The following is a 19,667-nucleotide window of genomic DNA, read 5'->3' on the forward strand; positions in this document are numbered from 1 at the left end:
CCCCTGGCTTTGGACAAGGATTATGGGATATATGGATTTTTGTTGTGTTTTGTTTTTTTTCAACTTTGAAATATTGATTTGATAGTAAAATAGATTTGGAGTCTGAAGTTTGAAGTGTAATGAGAAATAGACTAGTTATGCAATCAAGTTAGTGCCAAGCAGTGGTAATACAGTGTGATTATACTCGTCAAAATGTGTGGTGATTCAAAACGGTGGGATTTTATTCAGTGTCCAAGTAAAATTGATGAATTGGTCAAGTGGTGAGTTTTGGAATTCTAGTTTTTTTTTATTAAATAGACATTTGAGGGCCTGCTGTTTGACGCACTAGGCATTGAATTTGAAGTGCAAAGAAAATATTTATTGACAATATTTAATCAAAAGGTGATACAGGATCAATGTACATTGAAAATAATAGGCCAATAAAAGTAACCCCCTTAAGGTTAGTATGTAAAGATTGGGTCAGAAATTACCTAGATACCTGGATGATGATAAAAGCAGAGTAGTTTAGAAATCCCTGTATATGTTTCACCCTTAGTACATTATTTGTAAAAATGCACAGAGACCGTTGAGCATTTTGAACATTTGCTTCCTGTAGCTGCAATGCTATAATGAAAGATCTATCATATTTTTAATTGCAAATAATTGAATATGTAGTACTAGGATGGTTAAGGAAACCTCAGCATGTCAAAGAAAACAGGAGGTCCCAAGCGACTTGGGGCAAGTTGGGGCTGGGATGCAGGGTGGCCTTGGGACTCCTGCCAGGGAGTCCTGTGTCGTCCCCTGCTGCTCAAAGGGAAGTGGTCCTTCATCTCATGGCAGCTCATCTTCACGTCTCACAGGGTCTTCTCCCTGCACCCCACTCCCTGAGCCTCAGTAATGTCTCCTCTTCTGACTGTTCGCACCAGGTTCACGGCTGGCGTGATAAACAGGGAGAGAATGGCTTCCTTTGAGAGGCTGCTTTGGCGAGTTTGCCGAGGAAACATCTACTTAAAGTTCAGTGAGATGGACACAGTTCTGGAGGATCCCGTCACAGTGGGTATCACAGGCTGCAGAAAGCTTTCTCTTAGATGTCCTGCAGCCCTCACCAGAGGGTTGTGTTCTCTCAAACACTGAGTCTTCAGTACTATGAAGCTAATCTCTATGTCCTCTCTTTCTCCTTTGTTTTTATCCTCTTTAAAAAATACCTTTGAAAGGTCAATTCAAGGACTGATTCTTATCAACACCTCATTCCTTCAAGAAACTTAGCCATACTGGTTTCTAGAAACTCACCTGTACTCATGCCACACTAGGCAGCTGCTGGGTCTTAATCACAAAGAACTAAGGACTGATTTAGGTTAGTTCGCCTCAAGCTTCAGTGTGTCCATGAGTGTAGGACACGTTAAAAATGCAAGTTTTGATTTAGTGGGTCTGCACTGGGCCCAGAAGAAGTGTCTTCTGCGTTTTAACAAGCTTGCTGATACTGTCGTCAACAAGCCACAGAACGAACAAGGATTTTGAGGGCGCTCTTCACTGAGTGTCACACATTTATTGGTGTTAAGGTTTTGCTTCCTCTCTATCCATCCAGTGGTATTTAAATCCACTTACACTTCAATTCCAAGCGAGGCTTATTTTTAAAAGTCATAATCTTTTCCAGAAGAGAGGCTAGAAAAATTAATTTTAAGTTTTAGTTCACAGTAAACAACTTCACAGTTAAAGAAAATTTCACATAAGATGAAAGCTTATTAGGAAAAAAACCCACAAACCCTCACTACTTTAATGTCTTTATTTTTCTTCCGTGCTGTTTTTCTCTAGTCCGTTGCCATAGGCAGGTGTAATTTAATACAGTTGCAGTAATAGCATGGAAATCATTTTTCCACGGTCCCTTCACTTTAGATAATACAAATTTCCTGGTATATTACTATGTGTCCTTTATAAATGTTATCTTAGAATTTGACATTGAATCATCACTTTTCATAATCATGTGTTGACATGTAGTACTCATGGTGATGGAGTATTTATAAAGTAATCATCTGGAAAAAGATGACGTTAGCCTGTTGGCATTGGAGGTCCACCAAGTACATGACATAAGATCAGAGTGGATTCATGGTGTTTGTGGATCAAGAGACAAAAGAACCTAAGAGATTCAAAAAAGATCAGGGGTGGATTTCACGGATGAAGGAACCTTGGGAAATAATGTAAAGCAAGTCGCTCCCCAAATCCTAAGACACCCCTCCCTTGCTCCAATGAGAAGCCACCAGACATGATTCATTTTGTTATTTTTCAATCGATGCTTAAAATTTCCATTGAGTTGATATGACATTAACTGTCTGTTCTGGACACTTTATTTCCAGTTTTCCCCCAGAATATAGACACTATGATGGGCCTCGTCATGCCTGTGGATATGTACTTTAGTTTGAATTAGTTTCATGATAAGAATTTAAGGAAGACACTTGATGAGACCTGACAAATGGCTTTTCAGTGGGGTTGTACCTATTCCGTGCCCCGAGGGGTATGTGATGAGTAGTTGGTTGGATTAATTGTAACTTTTCCCACCGTGAGTTTTGTAATTTTACCTTGACTGCTCCCCACCCCAAACTGAATAAGAGCAAAGCAGGACATTTCTTTGCTTAGAGTAAAACTTGAACATTTTCATATATTTCATCTGTGAACTATATATCCTCCTTTCCCTGTGAACCCTTGAGCTTGGACTTTAAAGATGCATTTTAATCAGTGTTCTTACGGATGTACAGTGAGTTAACTGTGTGAGTCAAACCGTTGTTAAATATCAAACACCCACTTATCCCTGAAATGTTAATGTGTGGGAGTTCACACTGGTGAAAAGGTCAGCTCTTTTCATTTTAAGCCCTGCAGTATCCTGGTCCCCTTCTTCTGGATGTGTTCTTATTTAGTAATACGACCCTTCAGTGTAGGGCTTAGAGCTGAATACAAGGCCCACCGTGATTCAACTTGTGGAGCCAACAGTAGAGTTGTCACTTTAAGGCTGCGTTGGTTTCCCTGGTGGCCCCGGACAGCCTGCCTCAGTGGCCCTGTGCTCAACCTTAATTGATTATGGACTTGCATCAACTGGGACAAGTTGAAGTTTTCCAATTGTAAATTTATAACTTTTAAAACCTAAAAACAGAACTTTATGTTTCTGTTATATTCTAACTAGAAAGAAATATTCATGTGTTCGCTTGTTCTAATTTTCCAGAAAGAAGAAATTAAAAAGAATATGTTTATCATATTTTATCAAGGAGAGCAGCTCAGACAGAAAATCAAGAAGATCTGTGAGGGGTAAGAGAGACTGTTAACAGCTCTTTCATCAGTGGTTTGGGTCAGAATTAGGTAAAGAGGTGTGCAGAGCAAAATACACGATTGGGGCTTCTTTGAGGTCTGTTGAGGGATTGAGAATAAGTTTCCCACATTTGACAAGATAGTGTCACAAGTGCCACTGACTTTTAATAGCTGTAGGACTAGGAACAGAGAGGGCTTGAACCAGCAGAAACTGAAGGTAACTAAAGTAGACATTTTAACCATTTCAGTTTCTTCCTGCTCACAGGCAAACCATATGCTAAGTTGTCTGTGACGTTACAAAATCATCTTGTCTCCAGCCCCTTAGAAGCAAAAATTGCTCAGTAAAGAAGGACATTAATACATTAATAAGGTATGGGGAGGGGAAAGAAGGGACAAGTTAAGCCTGCAGTCTTATTTACATAACAGCTCACAGGCTTTATGGTTTGAATGAAGCTCATTCATATAATAAACCACAGCTTTAATTCAAATTGCGTTGGGAACCCTTAAGATGGGGGTTCCTTTTCTGATGGCTGATGAGAGAGTTATTCTAGGAAAAGATGGCCGCCTTACCAAAGCCGGCAAATGGTGGCTTAGCAGAAGAAGACGTGCGGAACGCTTTAACCACGTATGTCCCTTCGGAATTCATTGCACACAGGTTTCGAGCCACCATATACCCCTGCCCAGAGCCTGCGGGGGAGCGAAGAGAAATGCTGGATGGTGTCAACATGAGGCTGGAAGATTTAGCCACAGTGAGTAAGGAGTTCAGGCGCATGGTCTGGGGGAGGCTGCAGCTGGGGCTACCTCTGCCATTGTCATCTAAGTCCTGTCCCCCTGGGGCCCTTGCTGGGAAGCTGGCTGGGGTGCCTGCTATGCTCTTCTAGCTCTTGCTGAGGAAGAGTTCATAATTAGGAAACTACTCAGCAGGCTAGAGGTGATGGTTCTGCATGTCAGTAATGCTTTGCCGGGTATTAGAATTGACGGCTGCCCTAGGCCACCCAGTGTTATAAAAGGAGCCCTTTATCACCAGCCTGGCCTCATCTATGATACAGCTAACTAGCCAATTATGTTGACCAACCAGTCTGACCGATTCTTTTGCTGCTGATTGCCCAGTTAGTTGAGCCCACCAATTCTGTAGAAACAGTCTAGTTTCGCGTGTGAACACACCCCAAATTCAGATCCTCTTGTAAAGTCTGTTGTCGCCCGGTGTGGCACTTAACACTTCTATGATTAGAACACTTTTCTTCAGTCAGCTTTGGAAGTAATCACTGAAAACAACAGGACCTACATCAAATCCTATATTCTACATCAGCACCGTCCAGCAGAGCTTTCTGTGGTGGTGGAAATGTTATGTGACCTCTGAGGCCAGTGCGGTAGCATTGAGCCATGTGAGACCACTGAGCACTTCAAAACCATCTTTTTATTTTTATTGAATTTTAATTAAATTTTAGTAACCCCTGTGGCTGGTGGATGGGTCAGCACAGTTCTAGAGCCTCAAAGAGTGTCTTTAGTAATTAGGTGTGTGTATGTTTTAAAACTCTTAAGGCTGACAGATATCTTTACCTTCCCAGAAAAATGTGTGTTTGATTTCTTTAATCCCGTCTGTTCCCTCTTTGTCATTTGTCAAGGAGATTGTACTTCCCTGAAGCAATTTCCCTTGAGGCCCTTCTCCCCAGTACTTCATGAAGATAATGGAAAAGAATTTTATGCTAAACTTATGCTTATGTTTCGTATGACTTGGGTAGCCATGTGCCAGGTTACTACTGAAAAGCGTTACTCTTGTTATCACCAGAACAAAAATGAGCACCGTTAAATCAATTCTTTGTGAGGGGTGCCGAGGTCACGAGGGCAGAGCCCTTCTGAATGGGATTAGTGCCCTTATTAAAGAAGCCCCAGAGAGCTTGCTTGCCCCTTCCTCCACCTAAGGATAGAATGTGAAGTCTGCGGTCCAGAAGAGGGCCCTCACCTGACCATGCTGGTACCCTGATGCCCTCCAGCCTCCAGAACTGTGAGAAATAAATGTCTGTTGTTTATAAGCTGCCCAGCCTGCGGTATTTTATAGCAGCCCAAATGGACTAGAGCATCTTCTTAGCCTCTAGCAATCCTTGGTATTCCTTGATTTGTAGATGCCTCATTCCAGTCTCTGCCTCCATCACACAGGTGTTCTCCGGGTGTCTCAATGTCCAAATTTCTTATATAAGGACACCAGTCATTCCGGAGTAGGCCCTCCAATATGAACTCAACTTGGTTAGACGTGGAAAGCTCCTATTTCCAAATAAGATCACCTTAACAGTGGATTAGGACTTTAGTATATCTTTTGGGGAGACACACGCGGTTCAACACAGCAACAGAACTGGAAGGAATTTAGAAGAAAAGGAATATACAATCTTTGCCTAAGGGTGTTCACCCCCAGTGGGGGAGATAAACTACTCCTGAGAGGTAAAGCCCAGGTGAGAGCTGCAGGCCAGAGGTGGGGAGCCCAGCGCACAGGAAGCCACTATGGCTGACCAACCCCCCATTTGTGCCACATTGCCAGACATGTCCTCGAGTGTTCCTCGTTTTTCTGTGTGCTGCTTTCTGCCCAGGTCATAACCCAGACAGAGTCTCATCGTCAGGGCCTCCTGCAGGAAGCCGCTGCCAGCTGGCACTCCTGGGTCGTCAAAGTGCAGAAGATGAAAGCCATTTACCACACCCTAAACCTGTGCAACATAGATGTCACCCAGCAGTGCATCATCGCCGAGATCTGGTTCCCAGTGGCAGACACCGGGCGCATCAAGAGGGCGTTAGAGCAAGGCATGGTGAGTGGCAGGTGGGACAGGGCACGGGGACGATGAGTCACTTCCACCTCGGCCGCCCCCTGAAGTCACGTGAACATCCCAAGTGACTTGCTGGCAGGATTGTCTCCTTCCTCTTTGTTTCTCCAGTTCTTAACCCAGCGCGAGGGCCCATTTCAGAAACTCCTTTTCTCCGCTGTGTTTGACAATTATTCGCCATTTCTTTCATCTTCAGCGAGTGTCTATTGAGTGCTGATGTGCCAGTCACCCTGCTAGTGATGACGGTAGATACCACTGTCTACCTCATAAAGGGCACAGTCTCCCCGGAAAGAACCAGCAGCCAGAAGGAGTAGATGGCCCCCTGGGTGCCAGCAACTGTGCTGAGCGGTTATGTACCAGATTTCCTTCTCACAGCTCCCTTCGTTCATCTCTCCAGATGTCCACCCTGGACCAGGAACTGACCTAGGGCTATGCTGGCAGAACAAGGCCCTGCTCTGATAGGCTTTCTAGAAAGGGAGACAGACAGTAAACATGTCCATCACTAGTGTGATTTCAGGCAGTGATAAGTGGTGGGCAGTAAGTAAAGCAGGGGGTGGTGAGGGGTGGGGTGGGGAGTGGGGGTTTGTTCCGATCCCCTGTTCACCCCATTGGTGAAGATGGGATTATCTGCCCTAGATGGCCAAACATACGACACCTGATTCTGGATAACAGTTTGAAATTGGCGGCAGTTTACTAGTCACATATGCTCAGAGCCCAGGAGAGGAGGACACCGCATGCCACATAGGGCCACAGGGAGGTTGCAGTCGGGATCTGTACTTGGGAGTGGAATGAACCAGCAGGAATTATGGGAGGCAGGCTTTGTAGTGACAGGGTGAGATGACCCATGGTTTCCATGGAAGGATGTGATTAGCTTGAATAATTATCAGGGGGGCAGGGAGTTGAAACCCATTTGGTTGAAGACGAGGCAGTGTGCAACTGGTGTGGCTGATGGGAAGACTAGCTGGGTGGGGATCCTTGCCTGCTAAGTAGGTGGCCTATGTGATGAGCCAGAGGAACTCATGGCCTGGCCTTTGGGGCCCTGTGAGACTCGAAGATGTCAAGGTAGCACTGAACTTTTAGGTCTTACAATACGGTTATAGGGCTGTTGCTGGGGAGGGGACCCCTCTGAATAGGTGGCTTTGGAGCAGACCTCTCTAAATGTCATGGGAAGATTGGGGTGGGTGGGAGAAAGAGGCTGAAGGGTCTGAAGGTAAAGGCCTTGAGGTGGGCTTGGGACTAGGAGATAGGAGCTAACTTTGTACCTTTGTACAGATGAGGAAACTGAGATACACAGAGCTAACCTGACTATGGTCCTGTAGCCAGGAAGCAGGATTCGAATGTCCCCACAACATGGTCCAATAACCACCCAAATGGGTCACTTACATGTATGTAGAGTGTTTCACCCAGATTGGGAAGAGCAGGGTGCTATCTGGAGGAAGTGATGGATGAGCTGAACCATGAAAGGGCGGTCAGAAGACAGGTGGGGAGGAGTGTGGGGTACAGGCCCCCCTGAGGCCAGTGGCTGGGGAGACAGGGCAGCAAGTTTAAGGAACAGGAAGAAGGTCAGGAAGAGGCTGCTGGGCAGATCCTGAAGGACTGTCGAGGTATAACATGCATTTCAGGAGGAGTGTGGAAACTGCCAGAGAATCAGGAGGAACTCTACTCTCTTAACAGCTCTCTCATAACTTAGGTAAGTGTTAGGAAGGTATTAACATTTACAGAAGACATCATGAGTCTCAGGTCAAGAAATTGACTCATGTTCACCCAGTAAGTGATGGCAGGAGTGGGACTGTATCCGTGGGCGGGTACCCCACCCAAGGCTCTCTTCCTTATTTTTGTCATGTTCTTTTTGCAGGAACTCAGTGGCTCCTCCATGGCCCCTATCTTGACAGCAGTGCAATCGACATCAGCTCCTCCCACATTTAACAGGACCAATAAATTCACAGCTGGCTTCCAGAATATTGTAGATGCGTATGGCGTAGGCTGTTACCGGGAGATGAACCCAGGTAAAAGATGAGCAGAATTACCCCTGTGGTGGCCCAGGAGGTGGATTGCTTAAAACTGTGACTTTGCTAAAATCCTACCTGGTTTCCTAATGCCCTACATTGTCTTCTGTAAAAGGTGAAGTGACAGATTTGTTCTCTGTCAAGATTTCACCTGTTCTCCCTTACACTACAGCCTTGTCGGGCAGCCCAATTCAGTTCTTGTTTCCCTCAATTCAGTGAGGGTCTTCTCTAGGCATTTTCCCAGGCCCATGGTTATGTAGGAGAGATGGGAGCACACAGAACACGGAGTCGGAAGACTGGAATCTGAGTGACATAAACTGTGATATTGGTAGCCTGCTTTGTAAAATAAAGGGGTAGACCAGGCGCCCTTTAGCCAATCAGTTCATGGCGCTGTTTTTCTCTAGCCTGAGTCTCAGTGTAGCTAGTGACCCCTAATGCAGGGGCCCCATAGGTTCAGGGTCCTGTGAGTAACTGCTGGAGGTATGTCGGACATGTGAATGGTGGAGAAACAGACCAAAGATGGTGGTGGAAAGAGTAGAGAAAGCACTTGGAAAACTGATTTTAAATCCCGTGAAACTTTGTGATCTTGGGCAAGTCCCTTAACTGCTCCAAAGCTCAGTTAGCTCATCTGCAAAGTGGGGAATAATAATGTTTACTCATTGATGAGCTAACGTATGTGGGGGCTAAGCAAGTGTCAGGGGTGAGGATGCTGAGAGAAGACAGAGTAAGAAAGACAAGGGAGCCAGCACGTAGATCAAGGAGCGTGATAGAGAAATCTTTTTTTTTTCCCCCTTCCGCCTCCTCCCCACCCTCTCTCAGTCTAGTGTAGAACACAGCTCCCTGGCCTATGAGGGAATCAAACCGGTGACCTCGGCATTAGGAGCACGGTGTTCCAACCACCTGAGCCACCGGGCTGGCCCTCGAGAAATCTTTAATGGGGGGGGCCCAAAGGATTGCTGGGAAAACTCAGGCTGTTGTGGGTCTCACCTCTACAGCTCCCTATACTATCATCACTTTCCCCTTCCTGTTTGCTGTGATGTTTGGAGACTGTGGTCACGGAACTGTGATGCTACTAGCAGCCCTTTGGATGGTCCTAAATGAGAGACGTTTGCTGGCCCAGAAGTCAGACAATGAGGTGGGTGTCCATCAAATGCCTCTCCTCATTTCCTTGAAGTTATAAGTAGAATATTAAACGTGTTTGTTGTTTTCACTATAGAAATACCATGTTTTTATTAAAAGTTAAGGGAAAGACAAAGTGAAAAACGGCCAACGTTCAACATAAAAACTCGCGGCCAAAGGTAAATCCTTTGGATGGTTTGGTGCAGTTTCTTTTAGCATTTTCGTTTTTGTCCACTGCTTAACAAGGCATTGGTCTTTCCTTTTTTCCTAACATTGATTTCCCCCCCCCCCTTTGATTATAAAAGCAATACGGGTTCATCGTAAAAACTGGAAAAATACAACAATCTACCTAGAAAAATAATCACAATGTTTTTGTGTTATCTTTCCGGTTTTTTCCTCTGTGCATATATACAAGTATATAATCTTCAAAAACTAGGATCAAATAGTGCATATTTATTTATAGCCTTTTTTAAATCACTTACTATATCACAATACTTTTTCATGGCAGAGCCTTTTTCCCACAAGCGCATAATCAGTGTTTTTGTGAAACACTGAGAAATCCCACAAGCTATGTCTTCACTTTGACTGCATTGTTGCAGAGTTAATCAGTGAGCAAGAGACTTTATGTCCACTGTTAGTACATTTTACAAAGTGGAAACACGCCTTTAGCTATGTTCTGAATTTTAGGAATATCTGCAATCCTTCTTTACAGGTTGACTTAACTAGAGCTAGTTCTGTGATGTCAGAGTGAGTTAATCATAAGCAAGGTTAGTGGAAAAATCAACCTATGACCAGTCAAGTTTTCCATGACGAGCATTTTCACAGATGTAGTTTCCTGTAGTAAATATCTGAAGTCTCCAAGTTACACTTCAGCAGTTCTGAGAGTGATTGCTACACATCATCCAGTATTAGGGGAAGGCACTTTCTTTTCTTAGTGGTTGTCCTTAGAGATTCAGGTTTATACTGAAGACCCAAAATGAGTGTAGGCTTGGACTTGCTGGAAAATTTAGCAGCCATCTGATGCTTTTGTTACTTTTTCTAACCAAGGCTGAATTAAAAGCATTTGAGACTTACATGTTTCATGTCCACAATAACAACTACCATTCTCGGACTTTTCTGACTCACCTGTAGCAGCTCAGGAAAATCATGATGTGTGTGCTCTTGCTCTTTGGGTCACCTTGACGTCTGCCCTGTCACGTGACGCCTCTGTACGGGGCCTGGTGCCTTGCTGTGGCAATTCTCGTGGTGCTGGTTCAGAGCTTCTGACAGTCCTGCTCTCTGTTTCTCGGAGGCCAGATCTGGAACACCTTCTTCCACGGGCGCTATCTCATCCTGCTCATGGGCGTCTTCTCTATTTACACGGGGATGATTTACAACGACTGCTTCTCCAAGGCGTTCAACATCTTTGGCTCTTCTTGGAGCGTCCAGCCCATGTTCCGAAATGGCACGTGGAAGTAAGTTTACAGACAGAGACGGGTCACTCACTGGCCATCCAAGGGGGCCTCAGTGACAGTTTTCATGGCTGGGTGAGTCTAGGCGTGGCTCTGCTCCTACAAAGTCAACATATAATTCCATTGTATCAACTGGGTGTGAGGTCGTGTGCCGCTCCCTCAGTAGCCGTGCTGGTAACTGTAATGCATGGAAATAGTTTTTAATACTTCAGCTCAAGTAAGTCTATATCCTGGAGTACATACCGTGTGCCAGGCACCGTTATGAAAACGCAAGTACAGCAGGTATAAACCGGGCATCCTCATAAGAGCAGGCTTCCCGGAGAAGAGGTGGCATGTAAAACATACCTTGCTCTGGTAGGGAACTGGAGAGAGAGAATAACATTGTGCATCCATGCACTTAGGACAGAAGGCTTTGCTTTATGAAGTGCTCATGCAGGAGTGGAACTCTATGAATGATTCGTTTCCAGTAGTCAAAGCCCCAGCCTCTCCAGAAGGGCATTTTCAGTAAGTGATCAAAGCAAAGGAAGAAATGGTTAGTTTTGCAATGCTGGTTCCCTGGGTTTGCCTTGTAGGTGATGGAGTGAGGTGGGAAGAGGTAGGGTAGTGCTTGGTGAGGAGATGTACTGACTGCAGAAACGTGTGGTCTGGAAGTTCTCCACATCCCCACAAATCATACTTCCCACAGGCACCCCACAATTATTTTACGCAGTTAATCAGATGAACCATAATCAGAATAGAAACGCAACCCTTCAGGAATGGGGACTTGTGCGGAGAGGGAGAAAGATTTTCATGTTTGAGAGGTAGGTTAGCTCGATGAATTGGGGGAGCACAGATGGGCAGTGGAGGACAGGAGATGACAAAGGAAACAAATTGAAATCATGACCACCTTGTGATCTTTGGGGTTCTTGGGCTGCCTGTGTTTCACACCCATGATAACCATAGTAGTTTCAGGCTAATTTGCAAGGCCCTAAAAGTCACAGGTGACGTTTTCCTCACGTCTCTCTGCCCAGCTTCTTCAGGTCAGCTAAGGCTTCTCTGTCTCATTCTGGAACTTCCACTTGAAAGTATGGCAGGAGAGGACTGAAAGATCATGGAGGCAGAGATGTGTAAACATTTTTGCAGCCTCGCTTCCCATCTTTTCTCTCCCAAGCATTGTAGGACTCAAAATTTCTATCTCAGGTACTTCAAGGCTTTTACCTGCTCCCTGAAATCTGCCCTAACATCATAAATGGAGGGAGAGAATAAACAATCAATCACATCCAAGGATTTTTCAGTAGAAAAGATTCAATCCAGGGTTCTTTTTGGCTTGGAGCTTTTCCAAGTGCATTGTAAGGGCTCGATGCTGATCAAAGGCACAGATAAGCGAAGAGAGACTTGTAATATGGGGGTGGGTGTGTCATAGAGGGCTTCTGCATTCCTTTTTAGTTTCTCTGCTGGGTCCCAGTTCCCTCTAGTAAAGGACAGGAATGTTAAACAATAAGTCAGTAAAAAAAGAAGAAAATGTTTTCCAGAATTACACCTGACTACATCTATGGGGTGTTTTGCTTTTTTGTGTGTGTTGGTTTTGGTTTGCAATTAGTATTCTGAAGAGATGCCTAGAAAAGCAAAACTTTCATAAATTTAAAGACCCATTACTTAGTTCTGCTCTTCCGATTCAAACTTCGAAGCACAGTGATGGGCTTTGAAGCATGTATTACCTCAGCGTAATTTCACCAAACTACCACCACGGAATTTCATGTGCCCTGCAGTGTGATTGTGAAAGGACCAAGTCATCTGGCTTGTTGTCACTCTGCAAATGGGGGTCAAAATGTCATTCTTTTATGCACGGTCAAATCACCTCGGCCCCAATCGAAGGCTCTTTGAGGCCAAGCCCAGTCTGAGGGATGCTCAGCCACGTGACCAAGGATCGATGGCGTAAAGCAGAACTCCTTAGCAGCGAGGCAAAGGGAAACTGTAGTCACCCATCAGAGCAGCAAAGCACACAGCAAGCTGATTTTGGTCACCAGCCAGACACAAGCTAGGTCTTGGACCTGCTTTCCCTGACAATTAACATTGTTATAATGTCCTTCAGCCAAAGACCACCAGACACATACTTCTCGTCACCCAAAATTGGGTTTATTGACCCAGTGAGGGAGATGGCAGCCCAGTGGGGACCATGGGCATTTCAGTAAGAGGGTGTCAGAAAGGGCTTAAGGACTTGGCCTCTGAGAGGATAAGGGGAGTGCTTGGTCCCTTTTGTGGTTTGGACAATGTCCTTAGGTTGATATGGCCATATTTTGGTATCAGATATGCTTGTGGAATGGTCTTGTTTTTGTCTGGCTCCCTCACGGTGGCAGAGTGGCCCTGTCTGCTGTTGGTGTTCTGTGAAATTATTCACGCCCAACAGCAGACTTAGCTGTGGGTGCCAGGCCAGTTCCCTCTCGTCAGGGGCGGCTTTCTGCTTTGTCGACACACAAACATATCTCTGCTCATTAAATCCAACCATTTGCCCTGAGGCATGCCATTCAGACAGGAGTCTTGTATGTCTGAGATGGCCGGTCAGAGCCAGCTGTTTCCATCTACTGATGGCCTGGTCAGCATGCTCAGGCTTCCTCACTTCCCCCCTCTGCTCCCAAATGCCCTCTAGCACCTCAGTTGCAGGAGGGAGCGGAGTGTATTTCTAGACTGCCTGTCAAAGTTGCCAATATTCTGTTCCTCATCATTTCAAATACTCATTTTTCGTTCCTTCTATAGATGCATGCTCTGTTTTGTACTTCTGGGTGAAAATAGAACACAGATTTCAAGACTTGCAATGGACCTCAACTTTTGAGGGCGAAGTTTCACAGAGATCAGGGTCCATGTGTGAAAGCCAGTTCACTCTTCCAGGAGCTGCCCACACACTCCCAGGAGAGATTTCCCAGGCTTGCCCCTGGGTTGGGATTTCTTTCCTGTAGGCTCCTTCACCCCTGCCCCTGCCTTTTTTCTGATGTAGCATAACTTTACTAAACCCCATGAGGCTGAGAGCCCTTTGGAAACTCAGACTGTGAACTCCTTGGGGGCTAGCTGATAATTTCTGTAGCCTCCACACCTAGGACAGTACTTGGCACATAGTAGGTATTCAATACCCATTCTGAATAACTGAATGAGCCAACGTGATGAGTCACACCAACAATTAGGCTTTGATTGGCTGGCCAATTCCTGCCTTTGGTTTCATTGGTTTTGTTTTTCCTTTCTCCTGTAGTATGAAAGTGATAGAAACAAATCCACTTCTACAGCTGGACCCAGCCATTCCAGGAGTGTACTCTGGAAATCCATACCCATTTGGGATTGATCCGGTAATGTCTTCTTGTTAAATATTTATTAGTTAAACATCTTACTGAGGAGATCTCTGGGTGGAGGAGAAGAAAGTGCCAAGACCTCTCAGATCCACCAGCTTATGCTGTGATAGAGTAATGTGGGCTGGAGGTGTTTGTGACACTGCACTGGATTCAAGTGACGGTCCTACCCGCATCCTTTACCCAGTCTCTGGGTCATTTTCCATACAAACACCTGCATCTGTGTCCATCGATTATACTCTGGTGGTTAATGATTGCTTCTTTAAAAGGCCCTTGGTTGCCTGGAAAGTGTTAATATTAGATAAGCAATTTATCATCCTAATCAAGTTCCGTACTTGAGCATTTTGTTGCAGTAGGTAATATCTCTCTTTTTCCTAGAAAAGTAAGGGTTTGCTTTGGTTTTTTTTTTTTTTTTTTTTGCTTTATTTTACTGCATAGAATTGATACAAATTAGAAGAAAGGATATGGATTCACTTTTATTTGTTTTATATCTATCTCAGTTGGATTTGAGCCAAACAAAACAAAGGTGCTTCCTCGCACAGCCTTTAGTTATGAAGGGATTTCCAGAAGACATACTTTGAGTCAAGCCACTCACACGATGGCCCAGCGCATGTCGCCACCAGGTGGCAGCCTTTTGCTCTAGATGAGCACGAGGGGTCTAGAGGCCGTCCATTAATGTTTCTTCTAAGCTGTGTTTGTGGGAGAGAACTGAGACTCAGTGTTAGTTGCTGACAGCTAGAATATACATCACTGGCCCTCACGTTGGTTTTCTGGTCTCTCCTATCTTGTGGGTCATCTCCTTGTTAGTTTTCCTGGATCCTCCTGCTGTCTGCCTCCCTTCCCTCCCTTATAAAAACAGAAAGCGTCACCCAGCATTTGTTTACACATGGTGCCCAGGGGCACTTGAATTCCAAGTTTTATCACAAGTTGTAACGTTCTTGAAAGCTGGTTTATAAGCCGCAAAGGGCTGAAAACAAATGCAAGTTATTTTTAAAGACTGGAAGGCTTTATCTTTGGTGCTGGGAATTTCATGATTAGCAAGAAGAGGAGGAATGTAGAGGGGAGTGATTTTAGGGTCTGGTTGACCTTGCTTTGCTTTGAATCTTGTTGCGCCTACTGTCTGTCCCTTCACGGCCCACATCTAATTCATCAGCAAATCTTGTCTGCCCAACTCTGCTCCTCACAGACAGAGGGGAGGGTAGTGTGTTTCACGTTTCAAAACAGAGTGGTCCAGATTTTCTACTCTGCATGCGATTTTGTCATGTGCCCACTAGTCAGAAAGGAAAGGAACATGTGAGGGTGCAAGAGAAGGTGGGATGTTGAAAATAATTTTTTTCCTAGTAACATTTAGATTTTTGAAAAATCCTGGTCTTGTTATTATAAAATAATAATATATGATTAAAAATCCATATACAAAATATAAAAAAGGAAAGAGTTGTCTTTCCTACTTTTCCTGCAATCCTGTTCCCCAGAGATGACCTTTTTAATGGGACATATCTGTGCCTGTATTAGCACTTACATGCATTAATTAAGGATTTGATTTTTACATCATGTAAAATTACTACAGCTGCATTTATTGACCGTGTGCAGCATCTAGTTTGAATCAAATCACAAACTATTTGGCTAGCGGAGCTGAGAGGTCCTTCTAAAGGCGTTTGTAAATATTTTATAATGAACATGACACAATGGTTAAAAGCCCACACTTTGGAATCAGACAGCCTGTGTTTAAATCTTGGCTTTTCTGTTTCCTTGCTATGTGATTTCGAGCAAGTTAATATCTCTGTGTCTCTGTTTCCTCATCTACAATATGGATCTACTAACAGCCCTAACCCGTAGGGTTGCTCAGAAAAGTACATGATTATTACATGTAAAACACCCAGAACAGAGTGGGGTACATGAGTGGGGGAAACGCTCCAAATTATTTCTTCCTAGATGTAGAAGTAACTTAATCTCCCAGCGAGTAAGATAAATCCCCTTATCTGTAAAATGGGAATAGTTATACAGTAGTCCCCCCTTATTCACAGGAAATACAGTCCAAGATCCCGAGTGGATGCCTGAAACCATGGATAGTACTGAACCCTATATGTACCACGTTTTTTCCTATACATACTATGATCAAGTTTAATGTATAAATTAGGCACAGTTAAGACATTAACAATAATAATAAAATAGAACAGTCGTAGCTGTATTGTAATGAAAGCTATGTGAATGTGGTCTCTCAAAATATCTTACTGTACCGTACTCACCTTTTCACTTAAAGGAAGCACTTTAGAGCTTCTCTCTGGCAGATCTGAATTGCCAGCATCCCTACTCTTGCGCTTTGGGGCCATTATTAAGTAAAATAAGGGTGACTTGAACTGTGGTACCAGGACAGTTGACCTGATAACCAAGATGGCTGGCTACTAAGTGACTTAACAGGCAGGAAGCGTATACAGTGTGGAGAGACGCTGGACAAAGGGATGGTTCACATCCCGGGTGGGATGGAGCGTGGCAGTGTAAGATTTCATCACACTACTCAGAACGGCACACAGTTTAAAACTTCAGAATTGTTTCTTTCTGGAATTTTCCATTTAATATTTTCTGACCTCTGGACCACTGTTGACCATGGGTAACAAGCCACAAAAAGTGAAACCGCAGATAAGGGGAGACTACTGTATCTATCTCATAGACGTTTTGTTAGAATGAAATGAGATCAGTCCCTTCCAGGAGCTTTGTATGTGTCTGGTTCTTAACCATGAACATTTTTAGTTGATCAGATTTGGCTGGGTCTGTTGTGTGCTGGGTACCCTGCCCTCACCACACTGGGTGACCCTGTGGGGTTGATAAACCAGGTGGGCAAAAGGAAGGGCAGAGGATGGAGGGCGAGCTTGGTGCAGGTTAGATACCAGTGCAGATGGGGAGGGTAGCGGAGACTCTGGTGTGTGGGCACCTGTTACTGGGGTCCCTCCCCTCCCCTTCCCAGCAGCCTCCTTAGTGATTGTGCAGCTGGAGACGTTGTAGAGCAGGAATCAGTGAGATGTGCTTCCTGCCCCTGTGTGTGCATGGGGGAGGGGACACAGTGACAATGCGTTGACACTGCGCCTAGGTGGATGTTGTCCCCTTGACAGCATAGCAGTTTGGAGAGGAGGAAGTCATTTTAGGCGGGAAGATGAAAAGACCTTTGTGGCGTTGTTACCTTTGAGATGCAGCAAGGCAAACTCTCAAAATGTGGGTAGCAGGTGGTTTGGAATGGGCCTTAAGTTCAAGAGGGGTCAGAAGTAGGCGCAAGGACTTGCGTCATTTGCATGGGGCTGGGGATTGGAAATCACAGGGGAACTTGAGATTTCTGTGGGGAAGAAGAACCTTAGTGACGGATCATTAACCCGTGTGAGACCCTGACCAGCCCCCTAACCACTCTGAGTGGTGGCTCTGTGTGCCATTCTCCTTTGGGGCAGGCAGGTACATACACGTGGCCCTTTCTTTGCAAGTTTGGCGAGCTGGTCCCTTGTAGAAGGCAGGGACGTGACTTACCCATAGTGCTAATAAATATTGGCTATAGGAGTGGCTACCGGACAAGGGCCTGGAAAATGCTTTTTAATGTGAAGTGCTATAGGAATTCAAAGTAAAAGGTGGTATTATTAGGAAAGGATTAGATAAATTCATGGGCCAGAGAGCTACACCTTTCTTACGAGAACTGAGGCAAGTATGCGATCTCCATAATACTGCAGAATCTGTTTTCACTTAGAACAAGGGAAAAATCATATAGGACTTTTCTTCCCAGTTTCCTTTCAGCCACTTGATGTTTTACTAGTGGTACTAACAGTTCTGACATTTTTGTCATCAGAGTTGCATTTATAAGGGGCTTGGTCCTTTTCTGAACCTAAAATACGTGAGTTGAACTGGACTGAAATTTGAAAATGTGGTTCCCAGCATGACTTCCTCAGGGGAAACAGCGCCGTCGCCCCCAACTCCAGTTGAGCGTCTAGATTCTGGTCTCATGTATTTCTGGTCACCTTTCCCATCCAGATCTGGAATTTGGCTTCAAACAAACTAACGTTCCTGAACTCCTATAAGATGAAGATGTCGGTTATCCTGGGAATCGTCCAGATGGCTTTCGGCGTCATTCTCAGCCTTTTCAATCACATGTGAGTTTTATGGTTAACTTTCCACCTGTTGATCTGACCCCACAGTGACAGGGACAGAGCCACCAGTTCACTCTGTGTCCCTCTGTGTGAGTGTACTTCCTACGGGAGTGCTTTCCGTGTCTCTTGGCTTGAGCCAGGACAAGCTGGTTTGCCAGAAATGGCACCTCTGTTTCTCCTCAGCTGAATTCCCTCAAAGGTCAGTGCACCTTTCACTTCACATATATTTGAGGGTTTGGAAAGGGGCTGGCAGGCCCCCAGCACCTCATGTCCCCCCAACCTGGAAGACCTGCACTGGTGCTACATCCAGGCTTAGCTCCCACCAGTGTGCAAATGGGGACATAAGTGCGTTTTGACCAAAGAGCCCTCAGATTCTGAATTGCTTTGGTGTAATTTCTTCCTACTGGCACTTCTTCCTTCCACTTCTCTGGCTATTCCTTTCCTTCTATCAAGATCCCTTTCTGGAAAGCTTCTCCAGCTTATTTATGCTAAAGGTATAAATCTTTGAAAACAGCTTCAAATTGCCTGTTCAGAAGCATCTTGTGTGGACATGGCAACTTGTAGGTGTTGCTGCAACCCCACCTGCCAGGTAGTTTAGGAGTAAGTGCAGGCAGCGTGGTGCCACAGAAATGATACAGAGTTTGGAATCAGAAGTTTAAGTACTGGTTCCAACTTTTAATAGCTGTGTGATGCTGGACGTGCTGTTTGACACCTCTGAGATTGTGTAGTCAGAATGAACTAGGTTATTGTGTGGTGACAAACACGCCCCCAAATCTCAGTAGCTCAAGACCATGACGCATGTCCATTGTGGGCCCACTGGGGGCTCTGTTCCTGTCATCCTCAACATGGGTCCTGGGCTGATGGGCCGCCACCGGCTGGAACGCTGCCAGTTGCCACGTGTGGAGGACAGTGGTCAATCACACATTGACTCTTAAGCTTCCATCTCGAAGTAACACCTGCCACTTTCATTCCCATTTCATCGGCCAGAGCCAGTCATGTGGTGACCCTGGGTGGGAAAGGCCAAAGAAGGACGAGGACACCTAGTAAATATTTTAGGCTTTGCAGACCAGACAGTCTCTGTCACAACTGCTCAGTTGTGGTCTTGTGGCGAGAAAAGTGCTATTGACAATACGTACACGGATGAGTGTGGCTATGGTCTAATAAAACTTTATTTAGGAATGCTGAAATTTGAATTTCATATAATTTTCCTGTGTCAAACATATTCTTCTTCTTTCTATCCCCCCCCCAACCCTTTTAAAATATGAAAACCATTTTCAACTTGCCGCCTGTACCAAGAGTGAGGGCCATAGTTTGCTGACCTGTCTTAGGGCATTCGTAGGAGAAATCTTCTAAGTCACCCTTATATATCTTTGTGCCTTTGAATGTGTTGATAAAAGCTGGGCCTGCATTTGAAGCTTTGGCCAAATCACCAACTGTCGGTGTGGGTGTGACCTTTGTTTCAGACCTCACCTTCTAGACCCTGGTTCTCCAGGAATGTTTTGTACAAAAGCACTTCCTCTTTTCCATTTGTGCGTGACTGCTGCTTCCCAGGGCAGTGGATGCAGTGAACAAC

The 19,667-nt window shown here is 44.9% G+C and overlaps 1 protein-coding gene across 8 annotated transcripts in view; it reads left to right on the top strand.

Annotated features, from left to right (window-relative positions):
• ATP6V0A4 (ATPase H+ transporting V0 subunit a4) overlaps positions 1-19,667 on the top strand; it is a 57,285-nt gene that overhangs the window by 26,285 nt on the left and 11,333 nt on the right. For all 8 annotated transcript variants that reach the window (XM_074315313.1, XM_019750467.2, XM_074315312.1 and 5 more), the window contains 9 exons: positions 906-1,032; positions 3,191-3,273; positions 3,929-4,022; positions 5,856-6,068; positions 7,939-8,089; positions 9,085-9,224; positions 10,505-10,662; positions 13,880-13,973; positions 17,979-18,097. In XM_074315313.1, the coding sequence (XP_074171414.1) occupies positions 906-1,032; positions 3,191-3,273; positions 3,929-4,022; positions 5,856-6,068; positions 7,939-8,089; positions 9,085-9,224; positions 10,505-10,662; positions 13,880-13,973; positions 17,979-18,097 (1,179 nt within the window). The remainder of the gene's footprint in view (positions 1-905; positions 1,033-3,190; positions 3,274-3,928; positions 4,023-5,855; positions 6,069-7,938; positions 8,090-9,084; positions 9,225-10,504; positions 10,663-13,879; positions 13,974-17,978; positions 18,098-19,667) is intronic.

The sequence above is a fragment of the Rhinolophus sinicus genome, linkage group LG11 (genome assembly GCF_036562045.2).
Source record: "Rhinolophus sinicus isolate RSC01 linkage group LG11, ASM3656204v1, whole genome shotgun sequence".
In the NCBI taxonomy this organism is placed as follows: domain Eukaryota; kingdom Metazoa; phylum Chordata; class Mammalia; order Chiroptera; family Rhinolophidae; genus Rhinolophus; species Rhinolophus sinicus.